The sequence below is a fragment of the Myxine glutinosa genome, chromosome 1, assembly GCF_964187855.1.
Source record: "Myxine glutinosa chromosome 1, kmMyxGlut1.1, whole genome shotgun sequence".
NCBI lineage: Eukaryota > Metazoa > Chordata > Myxini > Myxiniformes > Myxinidae > Myxine > Myxine glutinosa.
The window spans coordinates 349114727-349139817 of NC_136261.1; the positions used below are offsets into that span (position 1 = coordinate 349114727).

The following is a 25091-nucleotide window of genomic DNA, read 5'->3' on the forward strand; positions in this document are numbered from 1 at the left end:
AGTCGATGTAGATGGCGGAAAACTGAAATCGGTGTACCTGGCTTAAATGAAGTCGGTGTAGCTGGCGGAAAACTGCAGTTGGTGTAGCTGGTGGAGAACTGAAGTCGGTGTAGCTGGCTGAAAACTGAAGCCAGTGTATCTGGCAGAAAACTGAAGTCGGTGTAGCTGGCGGAAAACTGAAGCCGGTGTAGCTGGTGGAAAACTGAAGTCGGTGTAGCTGGTGGAAAACTGAAGTCGGTGTAGCTGGCGGAAAACTGAAGCCGGTGTAGCTGGTGGAAAAAATAAGTCGGTGTAGCTGGCGTAAATGATGTGCGGTTTTGAATTCAAAATCCGTTCTGTACAGTACTGTATTGTACTTTATTGATTTTAATCACCAGGTGAAAATAATTTATCGGTCGCGCCAGACCAAAGCAAGATCACGACTGCAAGATGGCGGATCATGGAAGGGACAAGATGGCTGATCATGGAAGGGACAAGATGGCGGATCATGGAAAGGACAAGATGGCGGATCATGGAAGGGACAAGATGGCGGATCATGGAAGGGACAAGATGGCGGATCATGGAAAGGACAAGATGGCGGATCATGGAAGGGACAAGATGGCGGATCATGGAATGGACATTTGAAATGACAACATGAAATTTTGTTCCCAAGGGAATGGGGAAAAATTTGAAATTTTTTTTTGGTGAAATTTGAAATGAAAGTGAACTTTTGAATGGGTTTACATACAATTTTGAATGGATTTACATATACATGCAATTGCCATAGAGGTTCGCCTATGAAGCTCTCCAATACTATTATTATTAGCCGGCGCAGCCGGTGTTGTGAATGAACGCATACGTATTATGTTGAAAACGCAGATTTTGCTGGATCCTTTGAGAATTCCAAGTTTTGACGCACCAAATCACTCAATGGAGGCCGCCATCTTGCGGATGCGGAAGTATGCATATAAAATTGAGAAAAAGTTCAATAGGAGTTTGTTTCACCCATCTTTGTTTGATTCACAATCTTATGCACCTCTAATTTGTAATTAAAATACTTTAAGACCAACCTGGTTCCCCGGGCCCTGGTTATCTTCAACGAAAATCGTCACCAAACACCGGAACCAATGAGATTCGAGCATTTGAAAAAATATTTTAAAAAGCTTATTAACGGTACCGCGTTTCGGAGGCTGAAAACGGCATGAAATATTCTAAAATTGACGAAGAATTATTTTTTAGAAATCTCGTGGCCGTCGGGGATAGTTTTTCATGGACGGAAATATCCAAAGTTGAGACGGAATTCACCGAATTAATCACTGCAAGCTAACTTCTTCTGGTGGAGGACGCCGCAGTGCCCGGAGAGAACCAGTACTGACAGCGACTGAAGTTATAAGACTACACACATACTGTGAAAACGTAGTTAAGCCCACTTAAAATTTCTTAAAATAGGCCTTAAGCTAGCACATCGTATAGTTACTTCCTTAAGCTTCTTGTGACATTTATTGTATGCAGGTATTGGGGAGGACTGTCTGGTCTTCTCTTTTACCAAGTCTTACCAGGTACGGTACCTACTACACCTACCTACTACCAAATACCTAACCTACTGATGCCATAGGGATGGGTAAAATAGTGGCAAGAGGCTTTGGCTTCGCCGGCTCATTGCGGCTTTGCAGTCGGGTACTAGTAATTGAGATATGGCCATTTTAAGCTCCCGGCGGCCATCTTGGACGCCATCTTGAAAATGACCCCTTTCCGGAAGTCAGATGTTACTAGATTTTTAGTATGTTATTTAGCATGCCCAATGGTACCAGAATCCATTGAAAAACCTTTTGTATCATTTTTTTGGGGGTTAGGTGAGTTTTTTTTCGTATATTGACCCTACTAATTGCGGCTTTGCAGTCGGGTACTAGTACCATCATTATTGGGGTTATAATTTGACTGCACCATACGATTTATGAAAATACGATAATTTTGTGGTTCCAATGCGATACTTTCACTTTTCAGATCCGAGTACATTCCTATAAGTGTTTGAGCAGAAAAAGGTAATTTTTTGCATTATGGATTCATTTGTTCGTTTTCTATTTGAGTTTGGGAGTTTCAGTACAGTCGATTAGCGCTGAAGGACTCGATCGCTATGCATTGTGGGCCCTTGCACGTGACGCCTTAAATTGAAACAGCTTTGTCGGGGGAGGGCGGGATAACTGATAAGTAATGTGTTAACTTAAGCTGACAGTGGTTTCGTTGAAATCCGTTAACAGTTTAGATACAGAAGTTGGTGACATTGACCCGGCAAGATTTTTGTTTCGCTACAAGTTTCTTATAAAAACGTTTGTATGCAAGACCTTTCATATTAGACCGTGGGCCGTCGGTCAGAATTCTTAACTTTCGTGACCCACATCGAGTAACTAATCAATGTTGAAATATTATTGTCCAAAAACATGTTTAAAAGCATACCATATAACTCGGCAATCTCAGAACTCCACCATTATTGGCGCTGAGGAAGCGCCTTTAGCGATTGACTTCCAGCCAGTGTAACGCTAATTCCTGTCACAGGAATTCTGAGATCATATAAGTGGGCGTGGCAGTTCCTGATTGGTTCGTGTTGGGGAACGCCTTCTCGCTGCCGACGTGACGTAAATTCGCGCACGCGCACTGGTGATTGGCGCTGAGGAAGCGCCTCTAGCGAATGACTTCCAGCCAGTGTAACGCTAATTCCTGTCACAGGAATTCTGAGATCATATAAGTGGGCGTGGCAGTTCCTGATTGGTTCGTGTTGGGGAACGCCTTCTCGCTGCCGACGTGACGTAAATTCGCGCACGCGCACTGGTGAAGCTTACTCGATCTTACTCGATCCCATATTACATGTACTTTCATTGCATACAAATTATACTTCCTCCTAGAAATTCCATGCCCGAACCTCAGCGCAATCCAAGAGGATTCACTTGTTTTAAAAAGTGGAAAAAAACCTCAATAATTTCGACAAGGACCTCGCTAAAATTATCCAGTCATAGTTGTCCTTTCATAAACGCATCGGACTATCCCATGAGCAACAGCCAATCAGATAACGCGTTTCAAAGAAGCGACTCTAGCAAACATGGCGACGCTCATGTCGTCTTCGGATGCTGATGCCAGTGGTGCATCTGCCGATGATTCAGAAGGGACATCATCTGGATTTTGCTGTACGCACGTCATTGCAACGCACAGCAGGGTTATTCCTCTTGCCGAGAAATCCTTCAAAAAATTCAAAGAATGTGCTAATCTCTGGAAGGAAATCGAAAACACGCCCGAAAGTAGAGTAGCACACATGGGACTGTGTATCAGCGCTATGCTATGCTATGGCTGGGACTGTGTATCAGCGGCAGAGGCACCGGAAAAACAGCCGCGGCATGTCGACGATGATGATGAAAGAAGTGGGAGGTAAGTACCTAGATCTTGACTAACTTTTTGTTAGATCTAACTTTAATTCTAGTAATAGGGTAGTCTAGATATAAGTTCAGACTCTAACTTAAGTCTAGAATTTAGAAAGATTTCCGTGGCTCGGACTGTTGAAACTTGAAAACCTCCGTGATCAGGTGATTCGGACAGACGGGAAATCAGACAGACGGGAAATTTCACCTCTACACTGTTCTTGAGATGAATAAATTATATATTTTCTACATACTTCCTCACCTTTAGGACGATGCTCATAGTAATAGATATTTAAAAAAATTAATTTACCTGTATTTTTTCTAACCTCAGGAGAAAACGAGGCACTCCAGGATATCATGCTGAATGCTACCGCCATTTTTGCAATATTACTGAGATCAACCGGGCCATTCGGAGGAATAAAAGGCAAAAAGGTAAAATATACCAACTTTAATTTTGTTTTCTCATCTACAAAAAAAAAAAAAAAAAAATTTTGCAATTGTGTTTTAAGTGGAAAACCAAGAACCAAATCCTATTGAAAATAGTTATACTCACGTAAAAGGGTAATTATGAGTCGATATTGTAATTTCCAAAATCAAGTTTATTGCCTTTCATTGATCGACCTATCTTGGCTTGGTAATTTTGTAACCAAAAATCATTTACCTAAATTTGCTTAATTTTTTGATAGATATTTCTAATTTATAATTCAATAGGTTATATCAATTGTAATTGATTATTTCACAAATTAGTACAGGAAAAAAAAATCAATCACATCTTGCAAATCATATGTTGGTATGTATGTACATATTCGTAATAGCAGGGAACGCTCGAGCAGGGAACATGGCCTTAACATGCATGTTGTTGTGTTGTATGTACATATTCGTAATAGCAGGGAACGCTCGAGCAGGGAACATGGCCTTAAAATGCATGTTGTTGTTGTGTTGTATGTACATATTCGTAATAGCAGGGAACGCTCGAGCAGGGAACATGATGGCCTTAAAATACATGTTGTTGTTGTGTTGTATGTACATATTCGTAATAGCAGGGAACGCTCGAGCAGGGAACATGGCCTTAAAATGCATGTTGTTGTTGTGTTGTATGTACATATTCGTAATAGCAGGGAACGCTCTAGCAGGGAACATGGCCTTAAAATACATGTTGTTGTTGTGTTGTATGTACATATTCGTAATAGCAGGGAACGCTCGAGCAGGGAACATGGCCTTAAAATACATGTTGTTGTTGTGTTGTATGTACATATTCGTAATAGCAGGGAACGCTCTAGCAGGGAACATGGCCTTAAAATACATGTTGTTGTTGTGTTGTATGTACATATTCGTAATAGCAGGGAACGCTCTAGCAGGGAACATGGCCTTAAAATACATGTTGTTGTTGTGTTGTATGTACATATTCGTAATAGCAGGGAACGCTCGAGCAGGGAACATGGCCTTAAAATACATGTTGTTGTTGTGTTGTATGTACATATTCGTAATAGCAGGGAACGCTCGAGCAGGGAACATGGCCTTAAAATGCATGTTGTTGTTGTGTTGTATGTACATATTCGTAATAGCAGGGAACGCTCTAGCAGGGAACATGGCCTTAAAATACATGTTGTTGTTGTGTTGTATGTACATATTCGTAATAGCAGGGAACGCTCTAGCAGGGAACATGGCCTTAAAATACATGTTGTTGTTGTGTTGTATGTACATATTCGTAATAGCAGGGAACGCTCGAGCAGGGAACATGGCCTTAAAATACATGTTGTTGTTGTGTTGTATGTACATATTCGTAATAGCAGGGAACGCTCTAGCAGGGAACATGGCCTTAAAATGCATGTTGTTGTTGTGTTGTATGTACATATTCGTAATAGCAGGGAACGCTCGAGCAGGGAACATGATGGCCTTAAAATGCATGTTGTTGTTGTGTTGTATGTACATATTCGTAATAGCAGGGAACGCTCTAGCAGGGAACATGGCCTTAAAATGCATGTTGTTGTTGTGTTGTATGTACATATTCGTAATAGCAGGGAACGCTCGAGCAGGGAACATGGCCTTAAAATGCATGTTGTTGTTGTGTTGTATGTACATATTCGTAATAGCAGGGAACGCTCGAGCAGGGAACATGGCCTTAAAATGCATGTTGTTGTTGTGTTGTATGTACATATTCGTAATAGCAGGGAACGCTCTAGCAGGGAACATGGCCTTAAAATACATGTTGTTGTTGTGTTGTATGTACATATTCGTAATAGCAGGGAATGCTCTAGCAGGGAACATGGCCTTAAAATGCATGTTGTTGTTGTGTTGTATGTACATATTCGTAATAGCAGGGAACGCTCGAGCAGGGAACATGATGGCCTTAAAATGCATGTTGTTGTTGTGTTGTATGTACATATTCGTAATAGCAGGGAACGCTCGAGCAGGGAACATGATGGCCTTAAAATGCATGTTGTTGTTGTGTTGTATGTACATATTCGTAATAGCAGGGAACGCTCGAGCAGGGAACATGATGGCCTTAAAATGCATGTTGTTGTTGTGTTGTATGTACATATTCGTAATAGCAGGGAACGCTCGAGCAGGGAACATGATGGCCTTAAAATGCATGTTGTTGTTGTGTTGTATGTACATATTCGTAATAGCAGGGAACGCTCGAGCAGGGAACATGGCCTTAAAATGCATGTTGTTGTTGTGTTGTATGTACATATTCGTAATAGCAGGGAACGCTCGAGCAGGGAACATGGCCTTAAAATGCATGTTGTTGTTGTGTTGTATGTACATATTCGTAATAGCAGGGAACGCTCGAGCAGGGAACATGGCCTTAAAATGCATGTTGTTGTTGTGTTGTATGTACATATTCGTAATAGCAGGGAACGCTCGAGCAGGGAACATGGCCTTAAAATACATGTTGTTGTTGTGTTGTATGTACATATTCGTAATAGCAGGGAACGCTCTAGCAGGGAACATGGCCTTAAAATACATGTTGTTGTTGTGTTGTATGTACATATTCGTAATAGCAGGGAACGCTCGAGCAGGGAACATGGCCTTAAAATACATGTTGTTGTTGTGTTGTATGTACATATTCGTAATAGCAGGGAACGCTCGAGCAGGGAACATGGCCTTAAAATGCATGTTGTTGTTGTGTTGTATGTACATATTCGTAATAGCAGGGAACGCTCTAGCAGGGAACATGGCCTTAAAATGCATGTTGTTGTTGTGTTGTATGTACATATTCGTAATAGCAGGGAACGCTCGAGCAGGGAACATGATGGCCTTAAAATGCATGTTGTTGTTGTGTTGTATGTACATATTCGTAATAGCAGGGAACGCTCTAGCAGGGAACATGGCCTTAAAATACATGTTGTTGTTGTGTTGTATGTACATATTCGTAATAGCAGGGAACGCTCTAGCAGGGAACATGGCCTTAAAATACATGTTGTTGTTGTGTTGTATGTACATATTCGTAATAGCAGGGAACGCTCGAGCAGGGAACATGGCCTTAACATGCATGTTGTTGTGTTGTATGTACATATTCGTAATAGCAGGGAACGCTCGAGCAGGGAACATGGCCTTAAAATGCATGTTGTTGTTGTGTTGTATGTACATATTCGTAATAGCAGGGAACGCTCGAGCAGGGAACATGATGGCCTTAAAATGCATGTTGTTGTTGTGTTGTATGTACATATTCGTAATAGCAGGGAACGCTCTAGCAGGGAACATGGCCTTAAAATACATGTTGTTGTTGTGTTGTATGTACATATTCGTAATAGCAGGGAACGCTCGAGCAGGGAACATGGCCTTAAAATACATGTTGTTGTTGTGTTGTATGTACATATTCGTAATAGCAGGGAACGCTCTAGCAGGGAACATGGCCTTAAAATGCATGTTGTTGTTGTGTTGTATGTACATATTCGTAATAGCAGGGAACGCTCGAGCAGGGAACATGATGGCCTTAAAATGCATGTTGTTGTTGTGTTGTATGTACATATTCGTAATAGCAGGGAACGCTCTAGCAGGGAACATGGCCTTAAAATACATGTTGTTGTTGTGTTGTATGTACATATTCGTAATAGCAGGGAACGCTCTAGCAGGGAACATGGCCTTAAAATACATGTTGTTGTTGTGTTGTATGTACATATTCGTAATAGCAGGGAACGCTCGAGCAGGGAACATGGCCTTAAAATACATGTTGTTGTTGTGTTGTATGTACATATTCGTAATAGCAGGGAACGCTCTAGCAGGGAACATGGCCTTAAAATGCATGTTGTTGTTGTGTTGTATGTACATATTCGTAATAGCAGGGAACGCTCGAGCAGGGAACATGATGGCCTTAAAATGCATGTTGTTGTTGTGTTGTATGTACATATTCGTAATAGCAGGGAACGCTCTAGCAGGGAACATGGCCTTAAAATGCATGTTGTTGTTGTGTTGTATGTACATATTCGTAATAGCAGGGAACGCTCGAGCAGGGAACATGGCCTTAAAATGCATGTTGTTGTTGTGTTGTATGTACATATTCGTAATAGCAGGGAACGCTCGAGCAGGGAACATGGCCTTAAAATGCATGTTGTTGTTGTGTTGTATGTACATATTCGTAATAGCAGGGAACGCTCTAGCAGGGAACATGGCCTTAAAATACATGTTGTTGTTGTGTTGTATGTACATATTCGTAATAGCAGGGAACGCTCTAGCAGGGAACATGGCCTTAAAATGCATGTTGTTGTTGTGTTGTATGTACATATTCGTAATAGCAGGGAACGCTCGAGCAGGGAACATGATGGCCTTAAAATGCATGTTGTTGTTGTGTTGTATGTACATATTCGTAATAGCAGGGAACGCTCGAGCAGGGAACATGATGGCCTTAAAATGCATGTTGTTGTTGTGTTGTATGTACATATTCGTAATAGCAGGGAACGCTCGAGCAGGGAACATGGCCTTAAAATGCATGTTGTTGTTGTGTTGTATGTACATATTCGTAATAGCAGGGAACGCTCGAGCAGGGAACATGATGGCCTTAAAATGCATGTTGTTGTTGTGTTGTATGTACATATTCGTAATAGCAGGGAACGCTCGAGCAGGGAACATGGCCTTAAAATGCATGTTGTTGTTGTGTTGTATGTACATATTCGTAATAGCAGGGAACGCTCGAGCAGGGAACATGATGGCCTTAAAATGCATGTTGTTGTTGTGTTGTATGTACATATTCGTAATAGCAGGGAACGCTCTAGCAGGGAACATGGCCTTAAAATGCATGTTGTTGTTGTGTTGTATGTACATATTCGTAATAGCAGGGAACGCTCGAGCAGGGAACATGGCCTTAAAATGCATGTTGTTGTTGTGTTGTATGTACATATTCGTAATAGCAGGGAACGCTCGAGCAGGGAACATGGCCTTAAAATGCATGTTGTTGTTGTGTTGTATGTACATATTCGTAATAGCAGGGAACGCTCTAGCAGGGAACATGGCCTTAAAATACATGTTGTTGTTGTGTTGTATGTACATATTCGTAATAGCAGGGAACGCTCTAGCAGGGAACATGGCCTTAAAATGCATGTTGTTGTTGTGTTGTATGTACATATTCGTAATAGCAGGGAACGCTCGAGCAGGGAACATGATGGCCTTAAAATGCATGTTGTTGTTGTGTTGTATGTACATATTCGTAATAGCAGGGAACGCTCGAGCAGGGAACATGATGGCCTTAAAATGCATGTTGTTGTTGTGTTGTATGTACATATTCGTAATAGCAGGGAACGCTCGAGCAGGGAACATGATGGCCTTAAAATGCATGTTGTTGTTGTGTTGTATGTACATATTCGTAATAGCAGGGAACGCTCGAGCAGGGAACATGGCCTTAAAATACATGTTGTTGTTGTGTTGTATGTACATATTCGTAATAGCAGGGAACGCTCGAGCAGGGAACATGGCCTTAAAATGCATGTTGTTGTTGTGTTGTATGTACATATTCGTAATAGCAGGGAACGCTCTAGCAGGGAACATGGCCTTAAAATACATGTTGTTGTTGTGTTGTATGTACATATTCGTAATAGCAGGGAACGCTCGAGCAGGGAACATGGCCTTAAAATGCATGTTGTTGTTGTGTTGTATGTACATATTCGTAATAGCAGGGAACGCTCTAGCAGGGAACATGGCCTTAAAATACATGTTGTTGTTGTGTTGTATGTACATATTCGTAATAGCAGGGAACGCTCTAGCAGGGAACATGGCCTTAAAATGCATGTTGTTGTTGTGTTGTATGTACATATTCGTAATAGCAGGGAACGCTCGAGCAGGGAACATGGCCTTAAAATGCATGTTGTTGTTGTGTTGTATGTACATATTCGTAATAGCAGGGAACGCTCTAGCAGGGAACATGGCCTTAAAATGCATGTTGTTGTTGTGTTGTATGTACATATTCGTAATAGCAGGGAACGCTCGAGCAGGGAACATGGCCTTAAAATGCATGTTGTTGTTGTGTTGTATGTACATATTCGTAATAGCAGGGAACGCTCTAGCAGGGAACATGGCCTTAAAATACATGTTGTTGTTGTGTTGTATGTACATATTCGTAATAGCAGGGAACGCTCTAGCAGGGAACATGGCCTTAAAATGCATGTTGTTGTTGTGTTGTATGTACATATTCGTAATAGCAGGGAACGCTCGAGCAGGGAACATGATGGCCTTAAAATGCATGTTGTTGTTGTGTTGTATGTACATATTCGTAATAGCAGGGAACGCTCGAGCAGGGAACATGGCCTTAAAATGCATGTTGTTGTTGTGTTGTATGTACATATTCGTAACAGCAGGGAACGCTCGAGCAGGGAACATGGCCTTAAAATGCATGTTGTTGTTGTGTTGTATGTACATATTCGTAATAGCAGGGAACGCTCGAGCAGGGAACATGGCCTTAAAATGCATGTTGTTGTTGTGTTGTATGTACATATTCGTAATAGCAGGGAACGCTCGAGCAGGGAACATGGCCTTAAAATACATGTTGTTGTTGTGTTGTATGTACATATTCGTAATAGCAGGGAACGCTCTAGCAGGGAACATGGCCTTAAAATACATGTTGTTGTTGTGTTGTATGTACATATTCGTAATAGCAGGGAACGCTCGAGCAGGGAACATGGCCTTAAAATGCATGTTGTTGTTGTGTTGTATGTACATATTCGTAATAGCAGGAAACGCTCGAGCAGGGAACATGGCCTTAAAATGCATGTTGTTGTTGTGTTGTATGTACATATTCGTAATAGCAGGGAACGCTCTAGCAGGGAACATGGCCTTAAAATACATGTTGTTGTTGTGTTGTATGTACATATTCGTAATGATGAATTTAATTTTGTGTAATTTTCAGAGGCTGCAACGAGCACATCAAGACTGGCTGTTATTCCAGAAGTTGAAGACTCGCTAGATGAAGAACCACCCAAGAGATGTCTTCGCTCCTCAATTGATAAAGCGACACCATCTGTTGCAGGACGTGAGCATGTGTTGCCAGTACGATGTGTCATCTGCAGAACCAACCAGTATGTGAAGGACTCGGGAACAGGGAAGAGAAAGGTTGAGAAATTAATGAATTGTGAAACCATGAGTGGGGGACAATTATTAAATGCTGCAATGATGAAACAAGATCAAAGGTTGCTCTTAGATATTAGGGATAAAGACCTTGTCGCAATGGAAGCAAAGTACCACAAGTCATGTTACCTAAGGTATACTAAAGTAGTTCATAAATCTCAGACAAAAGTAGACAGTTCACAGCAATTGTATGAGAAATCATACCAGAGTTTTTGTAGTAAAGTGGTTGAGGAGAGGATAATCAAAGGAAAAGAGATTCTGCGACTTACTAAGTTAAACAGATTATTCATTAAAGAGGTGCAACATGTGGAAAGCATTGATGCCTCTTCATTCAAATCTGGTCGTCTGAAGACAAGGCTAAGGAGATCATATCCTGTTCTCTGCTTTTGCAAGCCATCACATCAAAGTGAGAGTGACATAGTATTTGTTGAAACACTTGATGTTGAGGAGGTGGAGAGATGGCAGGTAAAGACGAAATAACACAGGGTCGGAAAGACTTGCAGCCGTCTCGCATCAAGAGAGATGAAGAAGATATTTGCAGAGTGATGAGTGTGATTGATGCAATAATCAATCCCTTCGATGGGTCTCATGATCACCTACTGCATCTTGCATCTGGGGTGGTTGCATCAAAAGATGTTGCTGAATGCTACATCAAGGCATGGGAGAAAGGTGATGAAGAACTTGTAACATACTGCAAAGAGAGACTGCAAGGCACCCAAGATATTGTTGCAGATCGCGGTTAGGATGTTATAGACCGAGCGGTGGTTTAAAACCGCGACCTAACAAAACTCACCCGATTCCACCCGAACGTTGGTTGTATCGCGCCCTAGCTGCTCAATGAGGGAAAAGACAAAAGCGACGCAATGCAAGAGGAAAACGGAGACAAAAAAAAGGTTTGAAATACTACTACATTTATTCCTACTATTTACACACAAGCAAAAAGACAGATGTCACGTTTATTTACAAGCACAAGACGCAGGTGACACAGTGCAAATTTAGCTTACCTACAGACTTAACTTATATCCCAGGACAGAACAAACAGAACGCTGACTCACGCGGGGAATGCCAGGGATGGCAGAAGGTGGATGGCTGGCGGGAGAGGAAAGGTCCAAGGGGGGGTCTTGCAGCTCAATCGTGCGTTTGGCAGCCGCCGTTCCTTTTTGTTGGCCCTGCTCCAAACCGCCGTTCAGGCCCCCCTTTGGCGGTTGCCGGGTGTCGCTGCTGCGGCGGCCTCCGTCCGCTGCGTTCCCAGGACTTGTCTCACTGGTCTGGTCCCTCAACCCTCAACCCTCAACTCTTTCTTGCTTCTCTCACTTCTCACCACCGACTCCTCTCTCTGGCAACCGACTGTGACCAACTCCTTGCAACCAACTCCTCCTCTCTTCACAACCCTTCTTTTTCCAACCCAGAGTGCCTCTCTCTTTCTTCTTCTCTTTTCTCCACTTCCGGTTGCGCCCTTTTATAGCGCCCCCAGCGATCACGCCCCCGGCGCTTTGGACACGCCCATCGGGGCGCTCACCTCGGCCCTGGCTGGTCGCACGACCCTCGGGCTCCGCCCTGGACGACGACGGGCGGGCGCGCCCCTCCCCTCCTCTGACGAGGTGGAGACACGCCTTTCTTCCCTGACTCGAGCCTCGTGGTCAATGGCGGTTATTGGAGGGGAGGTAATATGGGCAATCGAGGCTCGCCAATGACGAGAGGGGGATGTAATATGAGGTCATTGGAGGTTTTGGAGGGGATGGAAAGGGAGATTTTTGGGGATGGGAAGGAAAGGGGGTCTATTCTCTTTCACTGGTGCAATGGAGTACTTTTAATTAATGGGAGACACAGCCTTATCCTAAAACACAGAATAAGAGATAACTATCAAAAGAAAAGATATATCGTGTCCTGCATGTATGTTTTTTTATGGACTAACTACGGGAACGCCCTTTGACCTTTATACAACCACAACGGAGGGAGGAGGGGTGAGTTTTACAACAACCTTTTACAACATTTTACCACCACCACAAAATAAAAAAAACATTCTCATATTCACAACACTGCACCCTCCTCCCCTTAGGCACGTCCCGGGCCTATTACTTTTACCTTAGTGTGGCATGTAGGTGTAGTTCCCTCTACTTTTAACCTGACCCTGAGTGCGACAGTTTTAAAACATAAATAAATGTGTCCCGCTGCTCCATTGCACCCTGCCTAACAGACTTACGCCCACAGTTAACCGAATTGCGGAATGGTCTTCAAACTATACACTGACGGTGGGGAGCATTATTTACACTGACGCTAATTTTATTTACAAAACTAACCCAGGACCTGTAATTGTTCTTTCTGGCGGGAGGACAGTCTGCTCTGCATCAATGCACCATTAAAGCACCCAAAAACGCACCAATACACACCCAAGCACCAATCGGTGCAGTCACCATTGTTCAATGAATAAAATAAAACCAACAAACCCAACCCTGCAGGTGTCTCTTGCTCTTCGGCTCCCTCTGCTGGTTATTATTATTTCTTCCAGTTGTTGTCATTTTCATTTGCTTTGCTTACTGGCGGCCTATTTGCAATAAAGCTTGCCCAAACGTGTCCATTTTATTTATCTTTATTTATGGCCCACAGGGCCGACTACGTGTGGTTCACCTGTGGGGCATCGGTGCCCTGTGGCCAAGGTCCGCCAGCAAGATTTCGGGCCCTCATGGCCGGTTCCAGCAGAGGGGCCATGCCCCAACCCATGGGGTCCATAAGTGGTGCTCGGCCACTGACATGTGGTCCATAATGTGGTGCATCGATGCAGACAGCTGGTTCTGGGAATTTCGGGCGCACAATGGCCGACCCACGCACGCTCCCCTCGGCGCCCAACGGCGCTCAGGTCCTCATGTGGGAGACAAAAAGGGGGGACAAGACAGATGAGCGAGGGGTAAGGTCTCAAGGGTACACATCAAAAAGGCAATGCAAGGCGAAATGCGTACGGAGGGCGAAGTGAGAAAGCTCGTCCCTACCGTACGTCACCCCCCTGTTACCTAGCCCACCCTTGCCCTTACCCCATATGTACAAAACCTACACATTACCAATTCGTCACTACTGTCACGTCTTCCCCATATTTCCCCTATATCAAATTCGTCACCACACAATCCCTCTACTTCAAAAATTTGCCATCATCAATTCATCATCAATCCTCATAAGGAGGCAGAGATGGAACATCAAAGCACAATGTCACACCCACGTCATGATGCGTCTCACATTCCAAACATTTGCACAATAAAAAATAATAAAACATGGCATGGTGTGGAGTTACCTGTCACCTCCGGTGAGTGGGTGCAGATGGTGCGAGGAGATCCTTCATCCTAACTATCCTCTAAATGACTTTAACACACTTTACACTACCCGGGGTCTTTCTCCGGCCAAACCATTGGCCCTCTTACACTATGGGTTCTAAAAACCAATTCCCATTGGCCAAACTGTGGTGCTTTTCAATTTGGGGTCTCACTCCCCCGATTCATCTCCCGGTGCCCTCGCACAATTTCTGGGCCGCGACGTGTAGCTCTCCCAACAGGTCTACCCACCTGCACACCTCCACCACTGTAGTTGCCACCCGAGCTTACCTAGCTCCTCACCCTAACCTATCTAACTGGGGGCAGCCCCTCTCCTGGCTCTGTCACCCCATGGTGCCCTCTGGCACTGGGCTACCCGGGTCCGTCCTCCGGATCCTCGGGCCCCATCCACAACAACTACTACCGGCTCCCAGAGCCCACCTGCGGCCTCACCTGGCCGACATCCTTACAGTGGTGGAGTGCCCAACCAACTACACACACTAACAGGCTACACGCCCAGCCATTTCCACAACACTAATGCACCCATCCAAACATCATTCTGTCACCCGCACCACAGATGCCAATATCCAACCACAATTTACCTGTACCCTCTACCTAACACTTACACTACCCGCCCCGGGTATCCGTGATGGGGGTCCACTCTTCCCCCATTCACACCTTCGCACCATGCACACCACTCCGTACCACTTACTCCAACTCTCTCCACACACCTGTACTTGCACACCTGTGCTCTCACACCTGGTGCCACCTGCACCCTTCTCTCCCCAAGCGCATTCGCGCTGATCCACAACACTCACTACTCATACACGGCTCCACACACCTGTCCAGTTGCACACCTGTGCAATCACACCTGTTCCATTCTCACCTGTTCAATCCTCACACGCACGGCATCATCTCAGCTAACTACTCCCCTCTGAAACTTGCGCTTCCCAGTCGTCCCTTTAAACTATTGCGCTCCCACGTCATTATAATCCACACTAATCTACCTGCGTCCCCACTACAGGTATCAGTCACTAACTAAACTTAACGTTACCTAATGTCAATCTCTTCTAGATCCCTATCATTATCCAAGCCCTCCCTGGCTCGGTTGTCATAGCCACCCCATAAACTATTGCGCATTTGCCCCCACTCTGTGAGGGATGGTGGATTTGCCATCCCACCACATCGGGGGTCTCTCACTATCAATTTTGTTCGTCCAGATTCCACAAGTCAAAAATTTTCTATTTACTGCCAATTCTATTCACTTTTCTAAATTTTGTATCAAATCACTACTATCACTATCACCATCACCCGTCTACTTATTAGGTCCTCTCGGTGCGCCAATTCACATCTACAGCCCGGCTTCGTACAGCCGAGCAATGAACGCGGGTTCTTTTGTGCCAGCGGCTGGATACGTCCCGCATTCGAGGCAGGGACGGAGGCTTACCCGGGCCGAGATCCCATGCACCACCTCGGCGTGGAGCCATCCAATGTCCCGATCTCGACCTGCCGGCACGTCTCAACAGAAAGTGGTCGCCATGACGACCCTTCCTATCGGGCTGCCCGCTCCGCCTAGTGGAGCCCGGACGCGGCCGCTCCACGCGAGGCCCAGCGTGGATCGCGCACGGCGGTCCTTTCGAACCCGCCGTGGCTCGGATCTCCGCTGGTTCTCGCGGCACGCGAAGCCCGGCACGCACCGAGGGCCCGATCCGGCTAAAAGTCGACCTAACCTTTAACCCGGTTACCGTCGACGCTTCACCTGCAGGCTTACATGCATACGCTACCTCTTTCTTGCTCATACATGCAGCCGTTCCCATTCTCCTCGTACCTTTTCTTTCACACCTCGGTACACTCACTCCGCTCACCGACTTGGTCACACACCTGACCACCGAACACTTTGGCACACATTCGTCGCTCGCACACCTCACTAACACACCTCTTCGCGCCCCTTTCTCGGTCACCTCCTTTGTGACAATCACAGGTGTGCTCTCACCCGCACACCCAACCACGTGTCTCACTACCAATTCCAGCGTGCATTCCCACTCACGCTCTACCATTCCAGGTGTGCATCCTTCTATTCCAGGTGTACATCCTCGCTCACCTGCCACAACCAACTCACGCTCCGTTTCACTCTCACTACTCTCACCTCCACTCTTGACAGCGCACTCACCCTTACTCTCGACGGCACACTCTTTCCTCATGCACCCGTCCGTTACACACCTTTCTCGCGCATCCTTTCGCGCACACTTTTTCGTTACTTCCTCCGTAACACTCACCACACCGCGCTTCCCTGTGCTCCCTCGCACACGCGCTACGACCGGCTCACTCCTGACGGCACACTCACTCCTCGGCGTGCACTTTTTCCTCACACACCCCATGGTCGGACATTCTCGCACACCTCTTTTTTCGCACACCAGACCTGTCGCACACTTCACCAACGGCCTCTCACGAACACCCGGATCCAAACCAATCCCCAAGCCGACTGAAGCTTTCCTCACATCATATACATTGCCACTCACCTCCGTACTTCGTCTCACCTCCTCTGCCACCTGCAAACTTTTTATTTGGTTAGTGAGCATCACATCATGATTTGAACACAGACCTTGTACATATTCCATGACTTCCTCCTTTATCTCCCTCTTAGTTTCTGTCCGTCCCTTCTTAATTTCACTCACCTCTTCTCCCACTTCCTCTAGTTTTTGTTTAACCTCTTTTATTTCTCGGTGCGTCCCCTCAAGTTCGTCCTCTAAGGCTACCGTGACCGTCTCTATGTGCATCCTCACCTGCCGGTCCTTTGTCTCCATTATCTCTGTCACCTCCTCCACCCTCATTGTCAGTTCCTCCCGTACCATCTGACATTGCCTCTGCGTCGCTATTAATTCGTTTTTAATTTCTTTTTGTGTCGCCTTTAACCCTCCTAGTACCGCAGTGTTCTTTTGAACCTGCTCCACTAACTTAGTTTGTCCCTCTGTCAGCTGCTCCACCTCCTCCGTCAGATCTTCTATTCCCCCTTGTAACTTAGCCGTATTATTCCTCACTTCTTTCTCTATACGCTTTTCGCCTCGCTTTACCTCCTCGCGTAGCCCCGAGACCTCCTCACTCACCCCTCGTCGTATTTCCTCCATCTGGTTCCCCATCTGTTCGATTTCCCGGGCGGATTGTTCCCCTATTTCCCGCAATTTGTCCTCCATCCTATTTTCTAACCCCATTAACCCATTTTTCACCCCTTCTATCCCATTGTCTAACCCCTCAAATTTCTTGTCTAACTCCTTAACGGTACCCCTTGCTTCGTCCCTCATTACCCCCATTTGGCCCCCCATCCTATCCATTTTTGCATTCAGTTGGGTCAAGAATAATCTGAGGTCAAACCCGGTTTGCCCAGCGTCCCCAGCCGCCACCGCGGGCTCGCCCTCCGCGGCGCCGCTATTTTGGGACCCTTCAACCACGTGAGCGAGCGCGCCATTTTGCGCGCCTGATATTCCCGCAACCACATTGCCATTTTCCTCCTCCCTTTCTTCCCCGAAGTCCTGGGTTACTTCTAACCCCTCTATCTCTCCCACCGGCATCCCGTCGCCTTGAACAGCCATGGCGCGATTTCAAAATTCGGGCTTTTCCTTTAAAACAAAACAAATTTCGGTATTTTATAATTTTGAGCGCGTGAAGCGCGCTCCGGGTCGATCTCACTCCCCGACACCAATTGTTGCAGATCGCGGTTAGGATGTTATAGACCGAGCGGTGGTTTAAAACCGCGACCTAACAAAACTCACCCGATTCCACCCGAACGTTGGTTGTATCGCACCCTAGCTGCTCAATGAGGGAAAAGACAAAAGCGACGCAATGCAAGAGGAAAACGGAGACAAAAAAAAGGTTTGAAATACTACTACATTTATTCCTACTATTTACACACAAGCAAAAAGACAGATGTCACGTTTATTTACAAGCACAAGACGCAGGTGACACAGTGCAAATTTAGCTTACCTACAGACTTAACTTATATCCCAGGACAGAACAAACAGAACGCTGACTCACGCGGGGAATGCCAGGGATGGCAGAAGGTGGATGGCTGGCGGGAGAGGAAAGGTCCAAGGGGGGGTCTTGCAGCTCAATCGTGCATTTGGCAGCCGCCGTTCCTTTTTGTTGGCCCTGCTCCAAACCGCCGTTCAGGCCCCCCTTTGGCGGTTGCCGGGTGTCGCTGCTGCGGCGGCCTCCGTCCGCTGCGTTCCCAGGACTTGTCTCACTGGTCTGGTCCCTCAACCCTCAACTCTTTCTTGCTTCTCTCACTTCTCACCACCGACTCCTCTCTCTGGCAACCGACTGTGACCAACTCCTTGCAACCAACTTCTCCTCTCTTCACAACCCTTCTTTTTCCAACCCAGAGTGCCTCTCTCTTTCTTCTTCTCTTTTCTCCACTTCCGGTTGCGCCCTTTTATAGCGCCCCCAGCGATCACGCCCCCGGCGCTTTGGACACGCCCATCGGGGCGCTCACCTCGGCCCTGGCTGGTCGCACGACCCTCGGGCTCCGCCCCGGACGACGACGGGCGGGCGCGCCCCTCCCCTCCTCTGACGAGGTGGAGACACGCCTTTCTTCCCTGACTCGAGCCTCGTGGTCAATGGCGGTTATTGGAGGGGAGGTAATATGGGCAATCGAGGCTCGCCAATGACGAGAGGGGGATGTAATATGAGGTCATTGGAGGTTTTGGAGGGGATGGAAAGGGAGATTTTTGGGGATGGGAAGGAAAGGGGGTCTATTCTCTTTCACTGGTGCAATGGAGTACTTTTAATTAATGGGAGACACAGCCTTATCCTAAAACACAGAATAAGAGATAACTATCAAAAGAAAAGATATATCGTGTCCTGCATGTATGTTTTTTTATGGACTAACTACGGGAACGCCCTTTGACCTTTATACAACCACAACGGAGGGAGGAGGGGTGAGTTTTACAACAACCTTTTACAACAACCTTTTACAACATTTTACCACCACCACAAAATAAAAAAAACATTCTCATATTCACAACAATATATTTGCTCCAATAAAGAAATCAAAGACAAAGACTTTCAAGTCAATGAACAAGGTAGTTCACACCAAAGCGCAAGGTAAACAAGTATCACTGCAGGCAGACAGAAATCTTTTCCAGCGACTTCTTATCATTGCAAATGTCAGGAAACTAGACATTGAAAACATGCTTACCTTCAACTTGGGCCCTCTCCCACTTTCTCTAGCACACCAAGATGGTTCACTGAACAACAACAACAACAACATGCATTTTAAGGCCATGTTCCCTGCTAGAGCGGGGGTTAGCCTTGCGGTCCCCATGACAATCTTCTCCATTTTGCCCTATTTTCTGCATCTCTCCTTGTTAACCCCCTTGCCCGCATTTCTTCTTCCACCATCTTTAGCCAAGTCTTTCTCGGTCTTCCCCGTCCTCTACTTCCTTCTACATTAACTTCCATCACTCTTCTCAACCAGTCACTTTCATCCTTCCTCAATACATGACCAAACCATCTCAACCTGTTCCTCTTCACAGCATCAATCACAGGCAATATTCCCATCATCTTTCGCAATTCATCATTTGTCTTCCTCTCTCTCAACGATACTCCGCACATCCATCGAACCATTCGCATTTCCACCCTTTCCAGCCTTCGTTGCTGCTCTACGTTCATTACCCATGTCTCGCTCCCATAAATCATAACACTTCTCACACATGCAGCATACACCTTTCCCTTCAGCTTCAGCGACACTCTCCTCGTCATCAGCACGCCACTCAGTTCCCGAAACTTCTTCCATGCACATCTCACTCGAGCAACCGTTGCCGAGTCTGATCCACCTTCTCCATTCAGCATGTCTCCGAGGTAGCAAAATGTTTTCACACCTTCCAGCTTCACGCCGTCTCCAAGATCCAACTCAACATTTCCTCCATCTGCAGCTCCCTCTGTGCACACCTTACATTTGAATGTAGCTGCCACACTGGTTAATGACCCTCTCAGACCACTACATTTTTGATGAACCCACTCAGCACACATTGTACATTGAATGGAGTTCACTCCGACACCCTTCCTGCACACAGCACACGGCCACTTCCCAGTTCTTTCCACCTCACCACATGCTTTACCACTTGCCATCACCTTTGTCTTTCCGATATTCACCTTCAGACCTTTTGTCTCCATACATTCCTTCCACTTGTTCATCTTTTCCTTCAGTCCATCCATACTTTCCGCAATCAACACCAGATCATCTGCATACAACAACTCCCACGGTAAACCCTCCTTTACGGTCTGAGCCAGCACCTCCATCACAGCTACAAATAGTAGTGGACTTAGTACCGACCCCTGATGCACTCCCACCTTCACCTCAAACTCACCACTGTTCCCGTCCTTCGTCCTTACAGCTGTGCGTGCTCTTTTGTACATTGCCATCACTACTCTGATCAACCATTCCTCCACTCCTAACTTCCTCAATGCCCATGTCAATACTTTGCGTGGAACCCTATCGAATGCTTTCTCCAGATCAACAAACCCAAAAAACAACTTCTTCCTCTTATCCATGTACTTCTCCTGCAACTGCCTCACAATGAAAAGCGCATCTGTCGTTCCTCTTCCTGGCATAAATCCAAACTGCATTTCGTCGATCTTCACTTTCTTCCTTATCCTCCTCTCCAACACCCTTTCCAATACCTTCATTCCATGCTCCAATAACTTTATCGCTCGGTACGAGCCACACTCCAGAGGGTCACCTTTCCCCTTGTATAGAGGGACGAGGGTACTCAGTTCCCAATCCACTGGAATGCGGCCTTCTTTCACCACCAGATTACAGATCTCTGTCATTCTCTTCACACCCCAACTTCCTGCTGCCCTCAACATATCTCCCACAACTCCCGTCGGCCCTCCCGCTTTTCCACTCTTCATTGCTTTTATCGCTTCCTCAACTTCCTTCTCAGTTATCTTCTCTGCCGGTCCTAAAACTGGGTTACTCTCTATGTTGCCATCCCATTCATTCTCTGTATTCAACAGCATTTCCATATATCTTTTCCATCTTCCTTTAATTCCATCTGGGTCGACAACGATTTGTCCCACTTCATCCTTCAAGCAACTCACCCCCATCACATCACACCTCTCTTTCGCTATCTGCTTTGCAATCCTGAATACTGCTTTCTGACCCTCTTCCGAATCCAAGCGTTCTCCGAACATTTTCGTACATGCCTCCTGCGCCTTTGCTACCTCTTTCTTTGCAGCCTTCCTGGCTGCCTTATAACTTTCATGCTCTGCTGTTTCTGCTCCCGTACCCTTCGCCTTCTGCCACTCTTTGAACTTCTTCCTCTTCTCGTCGATCCTCTTTCCAACCTCAACATCCCACCACCATGTTTCCGAGTGCCTCGGTGGTCCTTTTGTCCATCCACATACCTCACCAACGGCTCCCAACAGACTAGCTTTCATTGACATCCAACCACTTTCAAGCTCAACCACATCATCGTCTACCCTACTCAGCCTCTCTTTTAATGCCTCCCTTACTGTCACCTCTTTCAACCTCCACACCTTCATTCTCGGTTGGTACTTCACCCGCCGAGCTCTCCTCGCACCTTTCACCCTTATGTCGCAGACAACCAAGTGGTGCTGTGAAACAGCCTCCTCCCCCGGGATCACCTTTGTGTCCCGGAGGTGCCCCCTATCTCGCCGACGCACCATCAGGTAGTCAACGGTTGTCGTCGACCCACCTGACGTGTATGTAACAAGCTTATTGTCCTCTTTCTGGAAGTGAGTATTACAAATCAACAAATCAGCTCCATCAGCAAACTCCAAAATCCTTTCACCTTCTCCATTTCTCACACCATATCCGTAACCCCCATGAACTCCCTCAAAACCATCCATACTCCTTCCCACATGTCCATTCAGGTCTCCTCCCACCACAACAACTTCCTCATCTTTCACGTTTTCCATCAGCTTCTCTATCGCACACCAGAACTTGTCCTTCTCTTCATCGCTTCGACCAACCTGCGGAGCATATCCCGAGATGACGTTCACCAAGAGCTTTCCAATCATCATTTTCACCATCATCAACCTATCACTCACTCTAGTCACACTCACCACACTGTCTACAAACTCCTCAGAAAACAGGACACCAACACCATTCACGCCCTCCGGGCACCCTTGCCACACAAACTTGTATTTCTGTCCCTGCCTACCCTTCACCATTCTCACACCACTTCCCTTCCATCTCGTCTCTTGCACACAACATATGTCCACTCTTCTTCTGACCAATACTTCCACCACTTCTCCTGATCTCCCTGTCATTGTCCCCACAATCCATGTCCCAAACCTCAGAAACCGATCTCCACTTCGGGCTGCACCCTGCCCATATGTACTTGTGATTGTCATGGTTCTCTTTTTGAGGCAATGTTTTTATGGCCGGATGCCCTTCCTGACGCCAACCCTCTTAGTCGTCTCTTACGACACGCAGAGATACGGTGTACCTATTCTGACCAGGGTACACACTGGGAAACGTTTAAAACATGTAAATTCTGGGGGGGGGGGGGGGGGGGGTGTCAGCATCACGGCTGCGGTTTAAACATATTCCAACAATATCCAAACAGAACGATGAAAAAACAATCCGGGAAAAGTCTCCAAGCGAGAACGTGGATTTGAGAAAGAAGGAGCAGAGGCGGAAGAAAACGAGATACAGGGGGCGGGGCACAAGCCGAGACGAGGAGGACAGCGAACAAGCACGTGTCCGGGAGGAGAGAAAGAATCAATATATAATTATTTGTCTAGGGAGGTGAGGTGAGGGGGAGAAAACAAAATAAAAGAAACAAGCAATACAGCGAAGGAAATAACCCAAACCGACAAAACACCGACGGGGGGGAGGGAAGCCCCAAGTCACCAGGCCGCGCACGAGGTACGACCCAGAAGGCGATTAATTACACACAAGTTTGCACGAACCACAAACCAACACCAACTAGAAACACACAATAACACGTACACAGCAAAATAACCAGTGGAAATTTGACAAAGCCAAGAATGGGAAAACACTCAAACTTCGATGCCGTGGAGAGCTCGAAGCACGCCTCACTCGCCCGAGGAACCGGAAGTCATATGGTTCATATGGTTCATGGTTATGGTTCACTGAACAAGACAACGAAATCATATTTACTACACTATATTGAATCCCAAGTTCAGCCAACTCCAGTCACGGAGATCCCCTCAGGAAGCATCTGGATTATAGATGCTATGGCCATGATGCAAGAACTTCAGCAGATGAGTATACCATCTACATTTGGTCAACTGGCTGATCATGTCTTGAAACAACTTGTTGATCTTGCAAGGAGCGTAAGAAGTGAATCTATACACTTTGTGGTAGACACGTACAGAAACATGAGCATCAAAAATGCTGAGAGGGGACAAAGAGGATCAAGTGGAAGTCTGATGACAAAAATCTATGGGGAAGACCAACGGGTGCCTCAGCAGTGGAAAACGTTTCTTGCTGGCAGTGAAAACAAGGCAGAACTAATACGATTTTTCTTTAAAACTTGGAACAGCAGACCAAGTTCTGTCCTCAAGGAGGTCCACATTTTTGTGACTCATGATGAAGAATGTCATGAACTGGAAGATGACCATGGAGTGCTGGTTGTGAATGAAGTGCAAGGCTTGAGATGCAACCATGAAGAAGCGGACACTCGCTTGTTGCTTCATGCCCAGTATGCAGCCACAAATTATCCTGGTACTTCATCAGAAAGTGCCTCTAATCCAGTTGTGATGAAGAGCCCGGATACTGATGTCTTTATCATAGGAGTAGCGAGAGCAAAAGAGATAGGAAGTGAGTTGTTATTCCATACAGGAAGGGGCAACAACAGGAGGACTCTGAGCTTGTCTGCCATAAATACCTACCTCGGGGAAGATGTTTGCAATGCACTTATTTCATTCCATTGTTTCACTGGATGTGACTCTGTTAGCAGTTTCCATGGCAAGCCCAAAGCAAAAGCATACAAGTTAATGGCAGAGAGTGCACAGTTCAAGGCCACATTCCAACAGTTAGGGAGATCATTCACAGTGAGCGAGGATGTTTTTTCTGGACTTGAGAGATTTGTTTGCCAGTTGTATGGACAAGAATGCGACAGTGTTAATAAAGCACGGCACAACATGTTCCTCATGCTGATTAAGTCAGAAGCTCGTCTTCCACCAACACAGGACTCACTGAGACAGCACATAAAGAGAGCAAATTACCAGGCTGCAGTACATCATCTCTGTCTGGAGCAGACCCCAGACATTCCAAGCCCACATGGACATGGATGGAAAGTGGAAGATGGAGGTCTAGATGTTGTCTGGGATGAACAACCCCCTGCTCCAAGCAGTTTGCTTGAACTGACGTACTGCACTTGCAAAAAGACAAATTGCCAGATGCCAACAGGTAAAAACAAGGGAAGATGTTCTTGCCGGCAGCATAATGTACCATGTACTAATCTGTGCAAGTGCACTGATTGCCAAAATCCAGTGGCTGGAGAATCTTTAGATGAAGACTCCGACACAGAAGATGAAGATGTGTAGTGTTCACAACTTCACACTGTTAACCTGCTGCTGTAGCTTCATTCCATTTAGCTACTCTGTTGTGACACAGATATACGTGTAAGTTCTGGATGAGAGGGTAGCAGAGAAGCCTGTTATTTGGCCCCCAGATTGGACTCAGACATTGTGAATATTATAATAGGGCTGTATTTCCATGAGTCAACAGTCTGATTATTATCTTTTGGGTTACATTAGGCCAATAGCTATGAATAATTTGAAAACTGTTTATTCAAAAAAAAAGTTGTTTTGCTACAGCCCTAAAGTGTGCCAACATAATCTAATATGACATAATCTA

The 25091-nt window shown here is 45.8% G+C and overlaps 1 protein-coding gene across 3 annotated transcripts in view; it reads left to right on the forward strand.

The window, feature by feature from the left end:
- The first annotated feature begins 2944 nt into the window (after nt 1-2944).
- The window catches only part of LOC137419524 (uncharacterized), a 31024-nt gene continuing 8877 nt past the window's right edge, over nt 2945-25091 (forward strand). Inside the window, exons 1-3 of one of the 3 annotated variants that reach the window (XM_078769903.1) lie at nt 2945-3396; nt 3718-3818; nt 10726-10894. In XM_078769903.1, coding sequence (XP_078626029.1) covers nt 3074-3396; nt 3718-3818; nt 10726-10894 — 593 coding nt within the window. In that variant the 5' untranslated portion in view covers nt 2945-3073. Of the gene's footprint in view, nt 3397-3717; nt 3819-10725; nt 13068-25091 lie in introns of those variants that run through there. The other 2 variants (XM_078769904.1, XM_078769901.1) reach the window with 2 other exon arrangements.